This window comes from Sus scrofa, chromosome 16 (genome assembly GCF_000003025.6).
Source record: "Sus scrofa isolate TJ Tabasco breed Duroc chromosome 16, Sscrofa11.1, whole genome shotgun sequence".
Classification (NCBI taxonomy): Eukaryota; Metazoa; Chordata; class Mammalia; order Artiodactyla; family Suidae; genus Sus; species Sus scrofa.
In genome coordinates this window covers 73,161,173-73,185,434 of record NC_010458.4, presented here as the reverse complement: position 1 = coordinate 73,185,434, position 24,262 = coordinate 73,161,173, and the positions used below count along the sequence as shown (strand labels likewise).

At 46.9% G+C, this 24,262-nt stretch overlaps 1 protein-coding gene across 1 annotated transcript in view; it reads right to left on the bottom strand.

Annotated features, from left to right (window-relative positions):
• SEMA5A (semaphorin 5A) overlaps window positions 1-24,262 on the bottom strand; it is a 539,522-nt gene that overhangs the window by 150,540 nt on the left and 364,720 nt on the right. Inside the window, 3 exon segments of the mRNA XM_021076851.1 lie at window positions 179-383; window positions 8,454-8,589; window positions 13,997-14,282. Of these exon segments, the coding sequence (XP_020932510.1) occupies window positions 179-383; window positions 8,454-8,589; window positions 13,997-14,282 (627 nt within the window).

The following is a 24,262-nucleotide window of genomic DNA, read 5'->3' as shown; positions in this document are numbered from 1 at the left end:
AGCCTAGAGAAGAATCAAAGAGTGCCCTTTGCAGCAACCCGGATGCAACTAGAGGCTCTCATCCTAAGTGACGTAAGTCAGAAAGAGGAAGACAAAGCCCACATGCTCTCACATGTTCAGAATTTAAAACAAATCGGACGATGGCAGAAAGCTCCCGGGAGGCGGGGCGAGCGCCTACCTGTGGCCAAATAGATGATGTGGACGAGCGCATCGCGGCCCTGCACCACGTCGACAGCCACGTGGGAGAAGCGGCTGTTGTCCTCCATGAAGGAGGGCACGGCGGTCACCGGCTGCACCACCTCATGCATCAGAATGAACTTCTGAGCATCCTGCAGGTTCCTCTCCGTCAGGTTCACGTACAGGCCCTGGTCCACGGTGCCGCACTGCAGAGAAAGACAGGCCGTTACTGGCACCCGCCCCCTGCACCCTGCTGCCAACCCGGGTCACCGCGGACCATGGGGGGCGGAGGGTGACTGGGGACCTGAAGATCCGAGGTGTGCAAACATGCTCCCTTCCTCGTCCTCCCGCAAGTCCCCAGCCTGGGCATCCCTCCCATTTTAGGTTTGAACTCGTTGTACTGGGGTTGGGGGAGTCTCTCAACGTCCCTCATCAAGAAGTGATGAGACGTTTTAAGAGAAGGAAGCGGAAGTCACTGCGGCCTTCACAGCATAGGCATAAAATCTCCTCATCACCTGCTGAGTCCCTCGGACGCTGCCTACCTGCTGCGTCCCACTCAACCTGCCAGATAAATCAGGTGCCCAGACTGAAAATGCAGCAACCAAATGCCTCATGCAGATTTCCTAGTTCTCCTTGGATCGCAGGTCTATAAGCAAGATACGGATTCCACGGAGATAAAACTAGGTCATTTTAATCTGTAAACTATGAAATATCCTATCGTCTTTCACGCGGGCTATGAAACTCTATGCAGGCCTTATGGCTTTGTAATCATATTCGAAACGAGGAGAAATGAAAAACTGGTTTAGAGTCGAGCCTCTGAAAAATACCATCGTGTCGGGGAGCAAAAAGTGCCATTCCCAACTGTCTCTCCGGCAGGCGAATTATTTTGAGCTGAAGAACAATGACGGCCCGAAAAACTCGGGGCTTGGACCTTCCCCTTAACTGCCTAAAAGAATTTAGACAGAGGGCCTGTTCCTGGAAGAGAGCCACCACCAGAGACGGCTGCAAAGAAGATGGGCCAGGTGGGAGGGGTGAAACTCAGCAGGGCCTAGAGAGTGGACCCCACGTCCTGTCCCCTTGTCTCTGCCAGCCCAGCAAAAATATATTTACGAAACTTTGCTGTTCTATCTCCAGGTCAACTGCCTTCCTCCCCTTTTGAGTCCCAAAGCTCTACCCTCAACATTCTCTGGTGTCTTTAGCTGAAGATGGAATTGAAGGTAAGTGTTTTGGCCACTTTGCGGAGTCACTTGCTCAGTCCCTCCCACCTGTATCTGTTCTTAAGCTTTTGCTTGGTTTTTCTCCTGTTAATCTGACTCGTGCCAACTTAATTCTTCACACTGGTCAGAAGAATGGAGCGCAATCTCTTCCTCCCCAATAATGATGAATCTTCAAAAAGAGAGGGGGATAAGAGATGAAAGAAGTGAGGGGGGAAGGGAGATGATGGGGAGAGAGAAGGCTCCTACAAGAAGAAATCAGAAGGAAAGAGAAAGGATCTCAGGCAGAGGAAAGACCACGAAGAGAAAGCTGGGATGGACAGGGGAAAAAAAAAAATCAGGCCTGGAAATTGCTGAGAATTAAATTCAGAGCCGTGTTGTGGATAGGCTGGCAGGTGCTCTGTAGGATGGTTTAGGGCAAGGACGAGGTTAAAAGAGGAGTAGGAAAGCAAGCAGAGCTTTCCCAGGACAGAGCACAGACTCAGAAAATTATCACCAGCAATTCTCATTTCTTTCATAAACTTTAAATCCTGGTACCAATAAAGGCTGATCCTCGGCAGAGCTTCATCTAAGCAGGTTTGATGGAAATGAATTTCCCTGTCCATACCACCTGAAACTACCTTTCTAACATGTCATTTCTAATACTTGGTTTTATAATAGGTTGGAGGTACAGACGTCTAAGATGGAAATGGCTTTTTAAAACCAGACGATATTTTTGTAGCACTGGATAAAATACCCTACATGCCCTAAAATGATAGGCTGATTGTAGAATTAAAGAATCTTGGAGTGAATGGATTCTGAACTGGTGCAAGGCTCGGTTTAATGTCACGACCTTGCGTGGATGGCCCGGGTACCAGGTGGTAGACGGTCAGGTGAAGGTGAAGGTTCAGCTCAGTGACCCAGGAGCCACGTGGTCTCAGATGAGGCGCTGCCTCCCAGCCTCTGTCTTTATCTGGAAAGTGGCTAGAGAAGCACTTCCTCTGTTCCCTTCACAGGGCTGCTGGGGGGCCACCTGAAACGCTCCGTGGAGAGCATCTGTCAATTCATTGCAAGTGCTTGTAAATGCCAAAGAACAGGGCCGTGTGCCTGGCACGGAGAAGCCATTCACACAATGGTCAATGGTCAATGTGCCTGCCTAGGAGCAGGCAGCGATTCTATGGTCCATTGAGCTGCAGGGGCCGGAGCGAATGAGTGAATAAATAAAGGAAGGAAGGAATCAATGGGCAAATGAATACAGGGCAGTTGTATTGGGGCAGGAGGGCCGTGCCAGGAGGTTTTATGAAATTACCATATATGCCACTAACACTTGGAGGACAGAGACATGGCCTGTTCACAGATGCATTACGACATGAGAGAGCTCTGCCGGGCTTGGGGCGTTCCAGTTCTGAAAAGTGATGCTGTTTGGCTGTCGACTCTAAAGGCACAGGGTGCAACAAGCCACCTGCCCTCCAGGGGAGGGTCTGTACCCAGGTGTTTTTTTGAAAAACTGGCATGAGAAACATCAGGAGGTAGGATAGAAAGCTGAGGACCTCTGGCTGCTCCTGAGGAATCTGTGGACCCAGGAGACTCCAGGGTGGGTGGGGGGCACTGTCTAACAGGACCCCCGATAGCCCCCTGCCCTTTTTACCACCCTCTAATTTAAACCAGTAACCGGAACGGTCCTTGTGATTCTATGATTTGTAATAAATAGATATTGGATCTTGATGTTTGGTCACAAAGCTCCTAAAACCCTCGGAATTTCCTAAGTGAAGAGAGCACGAAGGCATCTTTTGTTATGATACTGAGGGGACTTTGGGAAAATACCTAAAGACAGGGGCAGGTTCCCAGGGGACCCAACGCTGTGATTAGAGAGTTGGAACTTTCAGTCCTAAGCCCCTGACCTCCAGGGAGGAGAAAGGGGCTGCAGGCTGAGTCCATCACTAATGGCTAGTGATTTCATCAATCTGCCTACCTAAGGAAGCCTCCCCCCCAAACCCCAAAGGGCAGAGCTCTCAGAGGGTCCGGGTGAGTGAACACAGGAGATGGGGGAGCGAGTTCAGCTCAGAAAGAGCCCCGTGCCCTTCCCCCACATCCTGCTCTACACAGCTCTTCCATCTGGCTGTTCCTGAGTTACATCCTTTATGCGAAACCAGGGATGGAGTAAATAAGATGCTTCTGTGTTCTGTGACTGCTCTAGTCAACGAATCAACCTACAAAGGGGTCCTCAGAACCTTCCATCTATGACCCATAGGTCGGAAGCCTGGGGGACAACTTGGACTTGCGATTGGCATCTGAAGTGGGGGTCAAGGAGAGAGAAGAGCCTTTTGCCTGTGAGCTCTGATGTTTACCCTCCGGGTAAACAGAGTCAGAATTGAGCTGGACTGCTGGACACCCTGCGAGTGTTAGAGGACCACTTAGCGGTGTGGGAAGACCCCCACAGGGTGGAACTGATTGACGAGATTGTTATTTCTGGACTAGGGATCGAACCTGCTCCACAGCTGGAACCAGAGCCACAGCAGTAACAATGCTGGATCTCTAACCCACTGAGCCGGGACAGAACTCTATAGAGCTGGTTTTAGACGATACTCTATACTCTACAATGTCTTGGTTTCATGTGCCAGCCTATAATGAATATCTCACCCAAGGATTCTTTTTCAAATATTTTGAAAGCTATTTAAATTTACAGCCTATATTTATTGGATCAGAAGGAACCTCGCCAAGTCTCTCATGGGCTGCAAATTCTCTGGCTGTGCCTGATATCCTGGGCTCCCCTAGTGTCTGTGGGACACCCTGGGCACTCTGGGCAAGACGAAAACAATAAAAAAAGTAAAAACACAGCTCTGGTCCTCCTGCGGCTCACCCTCCATTATAGTTGTCTTGTTAACATCTCTGAAAGTAGTAAGATCGATACTTCTACTAATTCTTAACACAGTAACCCTTGCATTCTGGTTTGTTTGTTCCAAGGACAACAGATTCCCCCCTCATCCGGTGGCCAGTGCAAGTGCCTGATTTTTTTCTTTCTTTCTTTCTTTTTTTTTTCTAGGGCCACACCTGCAGCATATGGAGGTTCCCAGGCTAGGGTCACATCGGAGCTGCAGCTACCTGTCTACACCACGGCCACAGCAATGCAGGATCTGAGCCACATCTGCAACCCACACCACAGCTCACCCCATGGCAAAGCCATCAGATCCCTAACTCTCTAAGCAGGCCCAGGGATCCGACCCGCATCCTCATGGATACTAGTCACGTTCTGTTACCATTGAGCCACGAGGGGAACTCCTGCGAGGGCCTGACTTGGATGGTACCTTCCAGCCATCTTTCTGCAAACTTGCATTAGGTACTAGAAGGTGCCGACAGCCTGGCCGCGCCCTTCAGTTGGTCCTCCAACAAGGGCCCCCTCATCTGCTTGACCACTTTTGAGGGTCTGTTTTCCATTGTGGCTCCATCATTTCTGATTGATGATAATCACCACTGCACAGAAAACTCCCGAATCTGTCCCCTCACAGCAGTGCTACTGGGTCTGGATGATGTTTCCTGTGAGTGATGCTTATCCTGGTGTGGCCCAGAGTCCAGGTGACTTTGGGAACAGCAGCCTCAACCCAGCAAGACTTTCACCACACTTACTACAGTGGTTTTGAGATTGCAATTGATAAGAAATAGTATTTTGTTTTGCTATTGTTTTCAAGGGAGATTTCGGTATTAAATCTTGAAAAATGATGCACTATTCCTCCCAACTTATTCTTCTTCCTGCACCTGCATCACGTTTCTGCTCTTCTAATGAATTAGCTGCTTCGAGTGTGTAAGTACTGCATAAAATCCCAAATGTCAGTATTCAAACAACAGTACACCTAACCACTTCTAACTGTTGGTTATGGCAAACATAAGGCCCTTTATATACGACTAGTGGAGGGATATTTAATCCAAAACATATCCCTGCCCTATGCCAGCCTCGATGGTCCATGAAAGTCAGTGAGGTTGCTTCGTGTTAGCATGGTTAGCAAATACCATAAACCACAAGAAAACACTTGGCACTAATTTGTACCAGAAGTTATACAAAGAATTGCCATAATCTATAACTTTGGTCCCATGCACATCTCAAATTCTACCCGAGGAAGACAAGCTCAGCTAAGCCACTTCCTGGCTGAAATGCATGCCACGTTCTGCACGCTTCATTCCTTACCCTGCATATCCCCCCTCCTGTCTCATAAATGTGAGCAGGCCCTTCGGGGTGACACCGGCATTATAAAACCAGATGCCCGTGGCCTTGGGAAATGAGGGGATGTGCTGTGTGCTACCAATGCATCCAGACAAAGGGGCTACAAGCTACTGCCTGGAGGCGGTAAAGCTTCACAAAGTTTATTAAGTCTGCTCATTGTGAAGACTTTTGCAACAGAAAATCAAGACATTAAAAAGACACTAAAAATATCCTTAGCATCTCTGCTAATTTTTTTTAAACCTTCTGGATTTTACAATTGGGCTTTCTTAAAGGGTTTGATAGAATTCATGGTTTTTACAAAGGCCCTTCTTTTTTTTTTTTTTTTTTCCTTTTTATCTTTTTTAGGGCTGACCTTGCAGCATCTGGAAGTTCCCAGGTTAGGGGTGGAACCGAAGCTGCAGCTGCTGGCCTACACCACAGCTACAGCAATGTGGGATCCAAGCCACATCTGCGACCTACACCATAGCCACAGTAACTCTAGATCCAAGCCTCGTCTGCAACCTACACTGCAGCTCATGACAACACCGGATCCTTAACTCACGGAGAGGGGCCAGGAATTGATCCCGCATCCTCATGGATACCAGTCAGGTTCATAACCTGATGAGCCAGAACAGGAACCCCTACAAAGAACCTTCCTAAACTGTTACTATGCCCTAAGATCCAGGGACACGGGGGCCGGGAGACTGAACAAAGGCGCCTAGAGAGTCAGTGTTCAGGTAATAATTACACAAAACACATCTGTCATCAGGACAAGTGATTACTTCATGTCTGGTTCCCACCAAAGTGTTGGCTTGCCTGCATCTCTTTGTCTGGCACTGCGCTTTCTCAGCAGCAAGGCCTGGATAATAACTACAAACCCGATTGCTCAGTTTCCTGACTTATAAGTGAGACTAATGATGTCCACTTAGCAGAGCTGCTCAAAGGGAAAATAAGACAAAGTAAGTAAAAATAAACATTCTAAAATCCTTCTTCCCCACTGTATTGATGAAAATGGGAGATGGCAGATGCTAAATTATTTGCCCAAGTAAAGCAGTAAATGGTAAAGTGGATGTGGAAACCCTTTCCAATTCTCAAGCCCAGGATCTTTAGGAAAAACAAACAAACAAAACAATTAGAATTGCAAAATATATATATATACACACACACACACACACAAATAAACCATGGAGTTCTCATCCTGGTACAGTGGAAACGAATCCAACTAGGGACCATGAGGTTGCGAGGTCGATCCCTGGTCTCATTCAGTGGGTTAAGGATCTGGCGTTGCCATGAGCTGTGGTGTAGGTCGCAGACATGGCTTGGATCCTGCACTGCTGTGGCTGTGGTGCAAGCTGGCAGCTGCAGCTCCAATTGGACCCCTAGCCTGGGAACCTCCATGTGCTGCAGGTGCGGCTCTAAAAGGACAAAAGACAAAAGTAAATAAATAAATAAACAAACAAACAATTAGAACGGGAGGGTCCCTGCCAAAGACCAAGTAAAGTGTAAGATAATTGAGTTTTCCATACCCCCAGTTTTCTAAAAAGCCAGAGACTGTGTGTGTTGGGATGATAAACCAATCAGAATTTGGAGGCCTGGATACAGGACCCCGGTCAAGCATGGATTAGTTATGACAGCTGCAGGTCCTCTAGGTAGAAGAGGTGAAGGCTTCACATCTCAGGACCAAGGTTGGGATTCCAGCTCAGCCACTAATCAGCAGTGTCCTTGGCCCGATGATGTGTCTGGGGGCTCAACACCCTCCTCTGACTGTGGGAGGCGATGTTACCCATCACAGGACTTTTGGCAGAATGCACCACATAATGCAAGCTTGGTGGTCCTAAAAATTACACCCATGATGAGGTGATGATGCTCCTGGGAAAGTCCTTCTCAGAAGATAAGCCCTCAGGGGAAGCCTGCTGTTATGCATGGAAGTCTGTGTCTTCCTAACACTGATCTGTTGAAACCCAGTCCTCTGGGCGGCTGCATTTGGAGTTGGAGCCTCTGGGGCAGTGACTGAGGTTAAATGAGGTCTTAAGGATGGGGCCCCGGCCTCCCAGGATTAGCATCTATCCATGCTTACTCAGAAGAAGCCCCACGAGGACACACTGAAGGTGGCCATCTACAAGCTGGGAAGGGAGCTCTCACCAGAAACAGAACCGACCAGAACCTTGACCACAGGCATCTAGCCTCCAGAACTGCGAGAAAATAAAAATCCAGCCTGTGGTGTTTTGTTATGGCTGCCTGAGCTGACTAATACACCTGCTGACCAACCAAACAGGAGTAGATGGCTTGACCCCTGGGTTCCAGCGCCTTCCGCACATGGGTAGACAGGCTTACAGCTTGAACATGCTGCACTTCTGTGATGTCTAAATGCACGGCCTCCATCTGCTCTCCTTTCCCCACCGCTGCCCCATCACAGCCCATTCACCCCAATGGTTAATCTCGCCACATTTGCCAATTAGAGCTTAAATTCTGTTTGTGCATCTCCAACGGCTCTGTGCCCGGGACCCATTCATGACAGCGACATTCATTAGGAATCAGAGTTTCTGGGGACACAGAGTCCACCATCATTAGCACTAATTGAAGCTTGGACTCCCCAACCTGCTGCATTATGCTGGCCTCTTTCAGTCCAGCCTCAGGAATCACAGCTGACAAAAGGCCCTTTTTGGGTCCGGGCGCCTGAGCTGACAAAAGGCCTCGGTCTATTTACAGGAGACACGCTGAGTGTGGGACTGTCCAGGGGGCTTGGAGGAGGGGCACAGCTCACACGGAATTGTGCATGCACTGGGGTTTCAACTGTCCCAGCCAGTCTGTCTCTACAAGGTTCCTGCCGTCTCTCTGCGGGTGGGGGTGGGGTGACAGAAGGAGGGCCCCATTGTCCTGGGAATTACCTGGAAGTTGGGGTTGGGGTTGGGATACGGCAGCCAGGCGGACCGGGAGTTCTCCTGGTACTTGAAGGGTCCATTAAAGGCCTGCGAGATGGCACTCAGGTTGAAGACACACACGGCCGAGGCAGCGATGCTATTCCTGGGGAACGAGGGAAGAGAAGGGAGAGGTGGGTCCGAGAGGCTGGGGGACCATGGTCCTCCCCAGACCCTGTGATGCTGAGCAAGCGCCTGTAGGGAGAAAGATTCGAGATCAGTCTCCTAAACACCCAAGGATGTAGCCGAAGCAGTGGGTGGTGTCCTCGGGGTTTCTCGGGCGGAGAACGAACACTTCACTGTAGAAACGACAGTATTTAGCAGTTATGACACCTGCCCGCCTGCCTCATGGGATTAATTCACCCAGCCACGATGGGTGTGACAAAGGATTCTGAAGAGCTCTATGTAATGCCTTTCCAATTCCCAGAGGAAAAAGACTGTCTTCCAGGGGACGGGCCTCTCATCAGCCTAGCAGGGCTCTTCCCACCCATTTATCTGGTTACTTTAGCTGGCGGTGGGGCAAGCTGCTGTTACTGCTTTTTTTTCTTTATAGAGCCACAACCATGGCATATGGAGGTTCCCAGGCTAGGGGTCGAAGCAGAGCTACAGTGGCTGGCCCACGCCACAGCCACAGCAGTGTGGGATACGAGCCACATCTGCAACCTACACTGCAGCTCACATCAATGCCAGATCCTTAACCCACTGAGCAAGGCCAGGGATTGAACCTGTGTCCGCATAGATGCTAGTCGGGTTCTTAACCTGCTGAGCCATGACAAGAACTCCTTTTTTTTTTTTTTTTTTTTTTTAAGTCCCAGATAGCTATGGCTATCTGTTATTCTCAAAAAAAAAATAATAATCCATTAAAAGCATTTTGCCAACAGTGCCTATCAGAGAACCTTCCTACACAGAACCTATTTTTTTTTTAATTAAAAAGCCTTTTAAATTCAATTGGTCAGAGAGAGACACCTGCCAGAGCACTGACACAGGAAGTCGTGAAGTTTGATGGAGATTCCAGTTCTGCCGAATTGAAGGCTGCAATTGAGAGGCTCACAGAGCCCAGACCCCTTTCACTAAGCCTAAGTGGAAACAGCAATGTTTTGTTTGTTAAATAAATCTGCCTTGGGAGCTCAGCTTGGGTTTTAAATTTTCATGTTATTGCTCTTCGCCAATACCAGGTCTACGTATCGGTTGTTTGCCCTGAATCAAGGGAAAATCGGGAACATGGAAAATCGGGAACGTGAACCTGATGCTCGGCTTATCTGACAAACACGGAGCAGGTGGAAGACACCATTTCAAAGGCTTTACAGATTCCAATTCACTTGCCCTTTACAAGGTAAGAGAAGTTCATTGATAAGGAAGCTGCAGCCCAGGAAGGTCCAGACACCTGCCCGATTACCCAGCTCCCAAATGGGAGAAGTGAACTAAAACTCCAGGTGGGGAGGAACTATCTGAATCCAAATATCCAAAGAGGAAATACCTGAATCTCTGTGACAGTTCTATGTGGACAGTAATAAAAACAACAAAACGCCTTCCTGGGAAGACTGGAGCCCTGCGAGCAAGGGTGTGGGTTCCTTGGAAGCTTCAGCACAGAGAACAGAGTCTGGCGGGAAGATGCGAACCCAGACTGTGGGCGAATAGAGTGAAACAAAAACATGAACTTCTTCCTATCGCTAATTTTACTCTTTTTTATATTATCTTTGGAAAATAAGTATATGAGGAGTCAAAAAGTATAAGAAAGAAATAGACTTTGGATGTGTGACTGGACTTCAGAAAGATCGAGAAGGCAACTCTGTTAGAGCAAGAACGGCCGGCCAGCCCCTCAGCAGGGATTCCATCCAGGGACCAGGTGACCACTGTCCTGGGACAGTGACAGTCGAGGGGGATGGTTAATAATAATAATAATAATAATAATAACAACAACAATAATAATACTACCTCCCTGAGCCCTCTGCCGAGCACCTCACAGGGGTCGTCTTATTTATCACAGTCAGTGAACCTCTAGATTCTGAGACCAGCCTGATTTTACAGACCTAGGAACCAAGGAACTGGGAGGTTATTGAACCCACATCACGGCTTAAACAGGATTTACAGCTGCTTTTCCAGGGCCCCAGAGTTCACACCTTTGACCCCAGTGCAGTGCTTCTTCCCAGGAAGGGAGGAAACTCCTCTCCCTGCCGGCATCTCATTGCTCAGTTCACTGCATTCACTCCCTCTGAAGGGGACTGGTCGGGGTCTCTGATGTCAGTGCCCCTGGGGCTGCCAGTCTGAGCATCCCTGACAGGTGTTGGTGCCTGCGTTGCTGTGGCTGTGGCATAGGCTGGCAGCTGCAGGTCTGATTAGATCCCTAGCCTGGGAACGTCCATATGCCCTGGCTGGTTTTACAAACCAACAAAGACAAACAGCATTTCCTGTGATCTGAGAAGGGTGGGTTGGGAGGAAATGGGTGACTCTCTAGTGGCTCTACCTCCCCCTCTTCCCAGGATGGGCCCACCTGCCAGAACTACATATTCACCTTCTCCTGCCCATCCCTGCAGGTGGGTGAGGCCAGCCCAGGTCTAGACATCCATGACTTCACAGACGAGAAGGCTTGGACTGGGATCTGCGGTCACAAGCCCATTTGGCTAATAGACCTTCAACCCCCTGCTGCAAGCTGGCCTCTATCCATCCTCACGGCAATAACGAGGCTGCTCTCTTTTATTTCTTGTTCAGAGTCCAGGTAGGTGAGGCTGGGAGTAACCTCACCCACCACCACCCTGCTGAGCCCAACGGTACTGGAATGCAGAGTTTGCTTCCTCGGTCTTCTGGAAGCAGCTGCTAGGAAAGTAAAGTTCCTCCTAGCTCTTCATCCCCTAAGGAGGGAAGAGAAATCACAACTTTTGCCCCCAAACTCCCACTACTTTATTATCTGTGAGCCAGCATTTTTAGACATCCAGGAAAAAAACAAGCAAAACCTTCTGGGACTCTGCTGTAGGAGTGTATCGTTTCCAGCAGCCTAATTCACGCCTAAGGGTTGGAGAAAACCACACGGCCCTAGCGATGGAATGAGCTAGAACCGTGAACTCTGTCTCCACTCCCCAGTGCTGAGGGGCCTTATGTACAGAGAGAAGTCAGACCTATGAGCAAAGCACCAGGAAGCTTGGCCGAGGCACTTTTAGCCATCAGTTCAGAGACAGGACAGAACTGAGCCTCAGACCGTCATTTTCTTTCAATTTGGAGAAAGTCTGGTCGAGAACGAGGCCATCTCTTGGGAGGGCAATGAACAGGCTGACACGCGGGGTGGGGGGAGGAATATCATGGGATTGGAGATGACTGTATCAGAAGGTTGTTCCCAAGACCTAGCGAGAAGAAGTACTGGAGAGAGAAAACGGAGGTCTAGCGATTCTACTTCTGTCAGTACAGATGCTAAAATATACTCGGTCATATCTAACAAGATGGGCATTTGCGACAGTGGACAAATAGACTGGAACAGTCTGAAACTTATTTTTGCAGGTATCTAAACTGGCCGTTCGCCCTCTTGGAATGGCCTGGACACGGGACTTTCATAACTTTTTAAATCGTCCCTTTACGCCCACAGCCAGGTGAATGAAGAGCTAAGTAAGCCAAGCTCCCACTGTGTGCAAAATCAATGTCAACTAGGAAGCTGAACATTCATCTTGTGCAGCTGACACTGTTTCTTAAACAAGGTTTTGGAAAGCAAATCAACTTCAGAACCTAAACATTGATTTTTTTTTTTTCCCGAAAGAAACTTATCAAGGAGAGAAAATAACCTAGGGGGTTGAAAACCAGATGTATAATAAAGACAGTCGTGGTAGGATGGTGGGGTTGCAAAGGGTGGGGAGCCATCTATTTTTATCTCATTTTTCTAACTTCACATCAGAAAGAAGACTCTTCATGGAATAAACATTATTATCAAGCTCAGCCGAGGGAAGAATACCATGGAAGTAAGATGTAGAGAAAGTGATTCTTCAGACATGAAATCCATGGGTGGGCTTCAGAATAGATAAAAAGTAAGGTGACAAGACGTGGGAAGCCGCAGAGACATTACAGGGGGACCGGCTGTCCGAGTTCACCTGGGACCTAGAGGTTTCCTGGGTTACGGAGCTGTCCTCAGTGCTGAAGCCCGGGCAGTTCGGGACACACCGGCATGGCTGGTCAACCCATCCCATTTCTTGGTACTTCCAGCCCATCCTGATTTAGATCCTTTACCCTGGATACAAATACACCTAGTTGGTGTGTGTCTAAACTGCTAGGTCCCTGGATGAGAGACTTCAAAGATGAGGCGAAGCAGAACTTGCACGGCAGAAGCATCATTCCCATAGCCAAGGTTGAGGAGAGTGAAGCTCCGAGTCGCTGTGCTTCTGGGGGTGGGGTGTGATCGCGGGGAGTCTTAGCACAGCACAGCAGCTAAGAATGGAAATGAAGTGTGTGTCATGTTATGTACACTCCGCCAGACAGAGTGAAAGAAAAGAAACTGCATGATTTATCTAGTCCACATAGCATCAGTTCTGAAGACAGAGGTATCTCCCCACAAGAACAAAAATACTATAATTTTTTCAAAAACATTTAAAAAGGAGATGCATCCTTTTTAAAATGTTTATTTTATGGCCGCACCCGGGGTGAGTGGAAGTTCTAGGCCAGGGATCGAACCCTCGCCACAGCAGTGACCCAAGCCACTGCAGTGACAACGCTGGATCTTTTTAACCCACTGGGTCCAAGAGAAGTCCTAGAATAGTCATTTTAGAAATGCCTAAGTTAGGAATTTTCTAGAACACTGATTTATAATGCAGCTATGGGAAAATGAGAAAGTACATTGCATACATGAGCAGGGCTTTAGTTAAGACTCACTATCTCAAAGATCAGACTCTCCAGACAACCATGCTTTCCTAATGCAAAGAGGTGTGACTTGGGTATAGAAAAAAATGATATCTGATACTTTCCAGTTTGCAAAAAGTGCCCAGAGCACACGGGTAAATGAGGAGGGAAAAAAATGTACAGGGAATAATTCGATGCTAGCATTGCATAGGATAGATCAAAACTTTGGGACTGGTTTTATTTCCCTAATACCAGTTTCAGAAATCACATCACTTTCTGTAACTCTGAATTTATCCTCAAAAATTGAGGGAGAAGAAGAGTCCCTGTTTTGGCACAGCAGAAATGAATCTCACTAGTATCCACGAGGATGTGGGGTTGATCCCTGGCCTCGCTCAGTGGGGTAAAGGATCTGGTGTTGCCGTGAGCTGTGGTGTAGGTCACAGATGCAGCTCGGATCCCGCGTTGCCGCGGCTGGCAGCTGCAGCTGTGATTTGACCCCTAGCCTGGCAACATGCATAGGCGGCAGGTGCAGCCCTAAAAAGCAAAACAATAAAAATAGAAAAAAATGAGCTGTTAGCCCAGGAAAAGAAGAAAGGTTACTTCTAAGGCAACTTGGAAACCTCCCAGGTCAGAGCAAAGGAGACGCATTCAGAGAGAGGCGAGGAGGACGGGGTGGGAAGCGAGGACCTGCAGTCACATACACATTGGTGGAAAAGACGGCATAGATCAAGTCCAGCTCCGGCAGGAAGAAAGTGCCCTGCAGCTCGTTGTAGTAGAAAGGGACCTCGCCGGGGCGCGAGCAGTTGAGGCGCGCCTTCATGAACGTGGTCCACGTGTCCTCCAGCAGGAACCGGCCCCCGAGGTCGTTCTTACACACCCGGGCCGCTCGGGAGAACACCGTCTTCCCACAGTCATGCTCCACGGCATTTTCGCGGAAAAAGAAGTAGGTGAAGTTCCCGATGTCGTAGGATGACACGAAGTTGGGTTCTAGAAACGACAGGGAAAGAAGAAGAGTCTCAGTACTCGTGGGCGACTTCTGCGTGTCTCGGCTGCTCAGTCTTTCTTCCAAGGAGACTTGATGTTGTGGGCCCAACATGAGTGAGTTCTTATCAAATGAACGGGAGGCCCTAAGTTTTATGCCACTGGGTGGAAGGCAGTACACGCATTCAGAGTTAATAAAGCGGCACGTGGGGAGTTCCCTGGTGGCTCAGTGGGTTAAGGACCTAACATTGTCCCTGCTGTGGCTCAGGTTACTGCTAGGGTGCAGGTTGGATCGCTGGGCTGGGAACATCCACAGGCCGTGGGTATGGCAAAAATAAATAAATAAATAAATAAATAAATAAATAAATAATGCAGCAATTAGGTAGTGCCAAAAATATGGGCAGCATCTAAAAGGGGAAGCAAAACATTGCGGCACACTTTGAAGCCATATCTAGTTCATTATTTGTACATTCTTACATAACCTTCAGAAAAAGAGGGAGCAAAAGAGATTAAAAACATGAAATGTGATTCAGAATATAGGAATATAGGAATCTAGTATCCTGTTTGTGTAGAAGACAGCATTTTTTGGTTTTTGTTGTATACATGAGCATGACTTCAACATAATTTACATGCTTTTAGTAAGAACTTCAGAAGTGTTTTTCTTTTGTGAAAACTGAAACTAGAAGGTTAGTGTCTTGACTTGGCAATTCCTGTTACCATGGTGACCATGTAACTGTGATGATTGACTCTTATTTTCTTATTTCTGGGTTTCTGGGGAATCCATTTAGAGAAGGGAAGTGTATTCAGATGGTGTAAGTGCCTGGAAGCTTTCTGGTCTCATAATTAGATTAAAAATAGGGACTTGGAAGAGTTTCCATTGTGGCTCAGTGGTAACGAACCCTACCAGTATCCATGAGGATGTGGGTTCTATCCCTGGCCTTGCTCAGTGGATTAAGGATCTGGCGTTGCCGTGAGCTGTAGGCTGGCAGCTGCAGCTACAATTCTACCTTTAGCCTGGGATCTTCCCTATGCCACAGGTGCGGCCCTAGAAGGACAAAAAGAAAAGAAAAAAAAGGGACTTACGAGATGACAAAACTATGACAAACCTTACTTACTCACCATGCTCATTTGGTCTTTGGGAATTAATTGTCAACTGAGTTTCATACACAGCATTGCAAATGCAGCCTTCATAACTTCCTGTTTGAGTCTATGGATAATAAGTATGATCCCCTTTCAGACACAGGCGTGTCTTCACACTGATCTTTAAAAAGGTTTGACTCGAGTTTACTCTTTTCTCTATTGCTGAGAATGTTCCATTCAATCGGCAGGTTATCTTAATTTTATGATATAATCAGGATCAGAGGACAATAACCTTGAGTGTTCAAAATTAATGGAAAGATACAACAACTGTATCCACAAGAATACGTTTCAGGGATGTGGGGGCGGAGATTAAACTGGCTTTGTACGTTGCCAGACCCAACCAGATTGTAGCAAGAAACAGACATATTCTTGGCAGGACGACTACAAAGAGGTTTGTCTACAAGTTGACTCATTAATATTAAGAGTTAGACTCATTAATAAGAGTTATACTTCCCACAGGCTCACCTAAGATCTGAAATGCACACCTTGATTAAAGGCTGCTGCCAGTTTTCAATCAAATTCAATTGAATTTCCATCAATATCTGATGCCATCACAAAGTGTTTCAACTTGACCTTCTAAAATATAACAACTGTGTAACATGATGGAGGATAATGTGAGAAAAAGAATACGTGTGTGTATATGTGTGTGTATATGTATGTGTGTGTGTGTGTGTGAGAACTGGGCCACTCTGCTGTACAGCAGACATTGACAGAATATTGTAAATCAACTATAATAAAAAATAAAAATAAATAAAAAAATTAAAATTTAACAACTATTCCACATTGTACGCATGATGTGCTTTTATCTTCGACCCAGGATTTTTTTTTAGGGCCGCACCTGTGGCATATGGCATATGGAGGTTCGCAGGGTAGGGGTCCAATCGGAGCTACAGCCGCCGGCCTACACCACAGCCACAGCAATGCCAGATCCAAGCCACATCTGTGACCTACATCACAGCTCAGAGCAATGCCAAATCCTTAACCCACCAAGTGAGGTTAGGGATTGAACCTGTGTCCTTACGGATACTAGTTGCGTTCGTAACCCACTAAGCCACAGCAGGCACTTCTAGGATACTGTTGTTAAGCCATATTGAGTACAGTAAGTAATAGATAATTCAACAAGTACTGATCTTAGCTTATAAACTGTCAAGCATAGTGTCTGATCACTTGCTTTAACTTGAAATGGATATTAAAAAATCCAGATTGCATTAAAATGTATGAGATGGAAGTCAGAAACATTTACTGTTGGGCATGCTTTACTATTCCCGAAAGCAGCTCACAAAAACAGGAGGCGACGCATCTCTCACTTGTGTTTTTGCAACGTAATGCGAACCACCAGAGGAGATTTTTTAATCCAGTTTGCTGTGAGTCTCCCAAAGAGACCTACACACTGAAGCAGACCCCACAAGCAAAGATATGAACCTTTTACAAAATTTGACTGGGTTTCTAAAGATAATATTCCTCTCTGTGTCTAAGTCTGAATGAAGAGAAGCCTACATCATTTCCGGGCAGGTTCTCCACCCAGGCTCACACAACCAGAACACAGTTTGATCGCCGAAATGAAAATAAAAACCCATCCACCCCACCATGGCTATCATGGACAACGAACCTTAGCAAAAGGAAGAGCACACGAAAGAGGAGGAGGCAGGGCAGGTGCGTCTAGCTGTAGCCTCCAGCACACGTGGATGAGATACGAGGCAGAATCCACAAGGTTTGTCACATACTCTCGTGCCTACCCACTTCTGCTACTAACTTGGGTACAAACAGCATGAAAACCCCACAGTAAATAGCTCTAGTACCCAGGAGGCTTGAGCAGGAGATCGAGGTGCTGCCAAGATCAAAAGATCTGCCTGGTTTCTTGCAGCTCAAGGTTGGTCTGTAGTTGAGGATCCCCGTGAAGGGCTAATATGACTGCATGAGGCTCTGTGCCCCGCGCCTCCCCTTCCTAAGCTCAGTATAAACTCACGGGAATCGCAGGGGCAGAGCTGTGTTCCTCCTCTGGTTGCACAGAGAAAGACAGTGAGATCCAGAGGCTGAGGAACCTGCCCGGGTTCACGCAGCTCGCAACAGAGGTGGGTTACCTCCTGAATCCAGACCGTCGGACCTCTGAGCCTGTACACTACCCTGAAGGAAGTAATGGGCTGCCAGGGAACAACTGTTACCCGAACCATGTTCACGGGAAGGACTTGGAATCGGAGGCTCTGGAAACCAAGGGGTGAGTGCGTTTACTCAGGACCAAGGTAAGGTGAGTTTGAGAACAGACCCAGTGGTCTCAACCCTGCAGCTATTAGGGACATCAGGGACGCCGGAGAAAGAGGAAAGAGCAGGAGGAAGGAGTCAATCATCCAAGGGCTTATTAAACAAAATATTGTCAGAAAGCGGTTGCCCCAACTCCAGAGATGCTGTTTACAAGGGCGCCCCCTGGTGACTGGGAGGACCTCGGCCCTGTGTCCACTGTCCACTCCACTGGGGACAACCTCACTCTGATTTCTCACAAAGGGGAGTCCTGGGATTTGTCAAGTGGACTGGATGTTCCTCTTTCCAAGGAGAACATCCAATATCTCTCCAAACCACCCTGAACCAATTTTATGATAGGGTGACATAGAGCTTTTTAGAAAGAAGTGCAAATACACTTTGCTCTGCTAGGAAATCACACGGAGAATTTGTGCCTAGTGCACAGTGTATGTGTTTCTCTACCTTGCCACCCGTTACAGGTCATTTCAGTCGGGGAACTAAACAACATTTGTAAAGACAACCTGCTGCCCCAAGGTGGTACTGCAGGAGGATGAGGGGCCCTGACTGTGTGACCTGCCATCCCCTTAGGAAGCTCCAAGCCTTTTGAAGCTCAGCCAGCATCCTGATCCCTTTCCAAAGACAGCAGAAAAGCAGGAATAACTGTTCAATAGACAGCCAAGTAGCTCTTGCATTTACAGATATAAACCTGGAGGCAGGTGATGTTTGCATTTCGCCAGGCAGGAGAATAAGATGCATATTGTTTCCGTTCCATTATTTAAGTAGTGTCTCTTGTTAAAATGCAATTCACCACAAGCCAGTATCTGTCGCTCCTGAGTGAACTGAACAAGTCATAAATCTGCCAATGGCCTTCTTGTCTACAATGAGGGTGAGTGCGTGCAAGACAGCTCCTTTATTCATTCTCATTATTAGAGCTACAAATGAATAGAAAGTGCTGCTAATTCAGAATAAAAACAGACATGGGTTTATGTCAGCTTAGTATATGTATATGCATGGAGAGGCTGTGGGTGTTTTTCTTTTTCCTTTTTCCCATTTGTAAAATGCATTGAGTTATGGATTACAGAATATTCTACACACTGTATCACGTTATCAGAAGAATTATGTTTCAAGATGTGAGAAATTTCACTTTGCACATTACATAATAGAGACCAGGCAGATGGAGTACTGAGAAGGGACCCACCACCATATGAATAAACACGAATAATAATGAAAAGAACAAAAGCATCAGCATCTTTGAGAAGATTCTGACCATATAAATCCAAATGCTTAACACCTGGATGGAGCCTTCCACTCCACCTTTCATCAGTCTGCAAGGTACCATATTCCTTGGTCCAATCCAATGACTGATCAGACCCCCGAGAGCCTCTTTACATAGAAATATTTGTCTAAATTGATGAGGATGGACAATAAAGACACAAAAGGACTTCCAATTTTTCAACCCTACAAAAATCTTACGAGAATCAAGATCCATCATAAAGTTTTTTTGCGATCCAAGGGTATCTTGTGATATACGTGCCAAAGGCAGGCTGGAAAATGGGGGTAGGGGTGTAGCCTGTATGAATTGTGGGTCTGCCCATCCCAGCTTGAAACCCTGGGCTGGCCCACTGGCTTCCAGAATGTTCCTTCATCCTTGTACAACAATTCCACCTACTGTGCTATAAGGATTAGAGACTGGTACAAAGCAGCATCTCATAAATGGTGGCTATAGCTTTTATTTCCTGATTTACTTTGGATTTCCCTTTTAATGACTTCTATTGAGAACTTCACATGATGTAACGAAGAATCAAACATACACATATGAAGCTTAAGGGTGGTCAGAATTTGAGAAACAGAAACACAATCAGGCTGAGGTTTTAGGAAAGCCAAGCCACTCCACAAAAGGAGAAGGCGTTGATAGGAACGATCTTTAGACAGGACACACAGCAAGCCAGAGGGCTGCAGTTCCCGAATTTGTTGGTGTCAGTCGCCATCAAAACCATGCTGTGCATGGTCCTGGATTTCACAGCCTCTCCTTGTTGGGCATATTGTTTCCATTGTCACAGCTCCACAAAAATGTGCTGCAGAGGGTTCCAAAGTCAAGCTAATTTTATCTAGGCATTTATTTAGTTAGTTAGTTACTAACTGACTTATTTTTCTTTTTACAGCTGTACCTGTGGCATAGGGAAATTCTCAAGCCAGGGGTGGCCTTGGAGCTGCCGCTGCAGGCCTACCAGAGCCACCGAAACACCAGATCTGAGCCACATGTGCAACCTATGCCACAGCTTGCATCAAGGCCAGATCTTTACCCCACCAAGTGAGGCCAGGGATTGAACCCACATCCTCAGAGAGACTATGTCAAGTTCTTAACTGGCTGAGCAATGGGAGCTCTTAGGTTGTTGTTAAAACTGGATAATTAAACTAAAATGAAATATAGTAAAAAGTAGTTTAGAAGCCATTGATGGACTCAAGTTTTTTTTTTTTCCCTAAGATTTCGAGGACAAGACTAGATAGATAGAGAGATAGAGATAAATAGAGATAGATAGATAGAGATGAACGTGTGTGGGTGTGTGAGACATCCATATGTATAGGATTGAGGTGCATGTATACACAGCTCAACACTGTCACCTACTGGCTGTATGAACGTAGTCAAATTACGTAACAGCACACATCCTTCGCTGCCTCCTTGCAGAATGGAGGTAACACCACCAATAGGTAGTATCATTGTGAGAATCAAAGGCAATGCCTGCCTAGCGCCACTTGGTCGCTAAGCCTCGGCATACAGATGACTGTTTATTTACACATATAGATTATACATCTATAAGTTAATAATAAAATATACAAACATATAAACTAATACAAATGCATATTGTGGTAGACATATCATCAGTACTTACTTCGCAAGCAACTTCATGAATATTGCGTTCTGTAAATCAAATAGGAAGGGTCTGTGTTCCTTTCAGCAGATCTGGCACCAAATATGGAGGAGGGTCTGGGCTAGAGACTGAGCCTGATGCCAACCGGAGTGCCCTCCATCACCAGGTGCCTCCACCCGCTGTGGGGATGGCCCTAGCCCTGGGGATCCACAGCACGTGCCCTCAAGGCTGGTCTGAGGCAACAACCAAGACAGATCAACAAGACAACACAATGAGGGCCAGGACAATGGGGGCCAAGGACAGCGAGGGGGATTCAAGGCTCAGAAAGCAGGGACTCGGGGAAGGGGTAGATGGGAGGCAGGGAATGGGCCCAGGCTGAGCGCAGGAGGAGAGCAGCCTGAGAGAAGACCCCGGGGGAGGCCAGGAGGGGAAAGAGGCTAGCGCTGGCTCAGAAGGGATCAATCAATGGGGTGGGCAGCAGCAGCCAGGCCAGGGCGGCGATTCATAGCATGGATTTGCATTTCAACTGCCACTGGAGAGATGTGGAAAAGCTTTAAAGACAAGTTTTGACCCCAATTCATGGGGGGGGGTGCTGGTGCTGGTGCTGGTGGCAGTGATCAGATGAAGGGGCGGGATGTGGCCCCGAGCGTGTCCTTTGTGATCAGTGACACACCAGCTGAGCCGTGGACCCCCAGGTCCTTCACGCCCTGAGCACCCGGCAGAAAGAAAGTCCTTGCGAACACAGCACAGGAGGACTAGAAACAGGGTTTCCAGCAAACACGATCCCTTCTTTGTCATAAGGAATACGATGGCAGAAAGTAAGCTACTGAAGTAGATTTGCAAATTTAGGGAGGGGTAACTTGTCCCATGTGGACACCTGCTGTCTCTTCGGAAATGAGAATTGCCACCTGCCCATGCACTTGAACCCTAGGAGCCCCAAACTCTCACCTAGAACCCTCCCTCCCTCCAGGTCCGCAGGAGCTCCTTAGCCAGCTTTTCATCTACCTGTTCTAGCCCATGGGGCCCGACACATCCTTCTCTAGGCTGCTCTCGCACTCCGTTCGAAGCACAAAGCCTCTGGCAGACTTCCAAGCTCCTGTAAGAGCCTACCAAGTCACACATTCCTAGGCTCAATTATTTACAAGCAATTTCATGACTACATATTTCTGAAGATTTTCAAAGCAGAAAGTTTCTATTGACCGTGTTCATTTTCTCCTGATTCTATCTCAGATGTGTAGGTTCACATCGTCTTGGGAATCAATCATTTAACCTGCGGAATTGTAACACTTAGGAGCGCTTTCATTGGAATATTCACTTTAATTCGAAGATCTTAGAAATATTTTAACACCGAGAAAATATTTTTAAAGACTCGGAGGAAAACATATAAGATTTAATTGAAAGAAGATATTGGGCTTCAACACGACGCGGCGAGAATAAATAAACCTGCGTGACGGCTTCGTCTTTGACTCTGGAGCTGATCTAAGTCAGGGCAAGAGAGAAAGGAATAACCCAGAGATTATACCATCCAGTGCGTAGGCACGAATGGAAAAAATGTCAAAGGCCATTGCATGAGAGAAAATAAAAAAATTTAATAGAATAATATGGAGACAAATTCACTGAAACACAGAGAAGTGAGTATCTTATAAACAGGATGGCAATGTGATTTATGGTCCAAACTGGACATCTTTTGAGAGGCAGAGGGAGTGATGGTCATAAACCTGCCAGGTGCCACGAGTGATACAGGACTGTCTCCAGGAAACGGCTACAATCTCCAGACAATGAACAGCTGACCATTTTCCCAAGTGGTTATATAAATACTTGTAAATGTTGAAATAATATATCATATTCTCTATAATGGGGCATATTTTCTTCGTGTGGATTTTTTTTTTTTTTGATGCAGATTTCCGTATGTCTTAGTATATACAGTTGGTGCCTCTGGCCTGATAATATCTTGGTGGGGAACAAAAGGGTGGATTCATCCATTCTCTTGAAATGTGAAAATTGGATGTTCAAATTGTAATTGAACAGGACCCTAGGGGGCCTTCCCAGGACAGATCACCAACCCCCCCCTGGGCCCCCCATGTCATCTGCCTGCCTCTTGTCTGTAAAAAAAAAATTAGCCAAAGAAAACATTTAATCAGAGAAATGAGTAAATGCTGAAGCAAAGGAAAACACATCAAGCAGAACAAAATAATAACAGCTTAGCCATTAAGCAATGTTGAAGACTTTTACCTTCTCATCGAGGGCTACAGGGAACATTCTGCGATAAATCCTTTGAGCTGTTTGGCAGATACTAAAACCCCCAGCATGTGGAAGAGGCTGACTGTATGCTGACCACAAGCACGTAGACCCCAGACCAGTTGGAACCAGAAGGCTGATGATGTCGACTCCCAGTTGCTTCACCACCAGCCAATCAGAAGACTGTCTATGAGCTGATCGTGCACACTGTGACCTTTTCTTAGCACACAACCCTGTCCCTTTTTCCCTATATAATCTCTGAGCAAAACCTGGGGAGTGGGGAGTTGGTTCTTTGGGACATGAGTCCATCTTCTTCCCAGGATCGTCAGCTTCCTTAATAAAAATATCTTCTCTTTCACTCAGTACTTGTCTCCCTGTATTGGAGTCTTGAGGGATGAGCAGCCAAGCCTGAATTTGGTGACAAAATGACTTACTGGTAAGTGTAAAGCCTTCATCATCAGACTGAAGGGATTCTGGGGCTGCCCACCTTTCAGGAACTCAATACACAATGATCAGGACAGAATACAACACTGTTTTCACAGAGCGTCACAAGAACTGATTCCTTGCTGTCCCCTACCAGACCTGAGTGCTCATGATGGGCTGTGTTGATAACCTCTTCTGCTTTGAGTTTTAACCACAGCTCATCCCATCTCCTTGTGCAAGTTTTTACCAACCAAAAAAACATTTCCAAAGTCCCCACAGGCTTCTTCTAAGGCAGCTTGTACATAAAAACGTGGGCTTCAGGAGGCAGGTTATGATGGTGTGTTTCCTAAGACAGCAACTGAACAAAAATGCAGCCGGTATGCCATAGAGGGGCAAGTATATGTCTTCAAGTTCTAGCTCGTGTACCCTGGCCTTGGGTCAGGGGGCTGATCCCTCTGACCCCAGTTTGCTCATCTGTAAATGGGAATAGTGCCATCTCCCTTGAAAGGCTGTGCAGAAGATTCTAGATGATGCGTATATGGATTCTCTCATCTACTTTGGCAGGTTATAAGTAGCCATGTGACTCCTCCTTGCACCTGGAGTAATAACTGATACCAGAGCCCCCAGCAAGTGCACAGACGAGCAGATGATGTGCAGGAAGGCTATTCATTTAAATTTTTTGCTAAGCCTATAAAGATCATCAGACTGGCTGTACAATGCTATTTACAACACCCTTCCCACACAAGATAGGCAATCCACCCAAGGCCCTCTGGTAGGCTTGATCAAGCATGAAAATTAGGAAAGGACAGCTCGTCATGCTGGGTCTCACATCACACAACTTTGCTCCCAGGCTCTGAGGCCACGTGTACAGGTTTAAACTTCATGAGTCAACTGTCAGGGTTTAGCCTTTCAGTGCAGTACTGAACAGAGCCCATTCTTCACAAGGACACCCCTTTGTAAGCATCTCCCCAGATGCTGTTTGGTAAAATACAAAACTAGGCTGCTGGCTATGCAATCTTGATTTTTATTCTGGCTTTATCTAGCTTTTTTTCCTTGATAAACATTTAGATTTCCTAAACA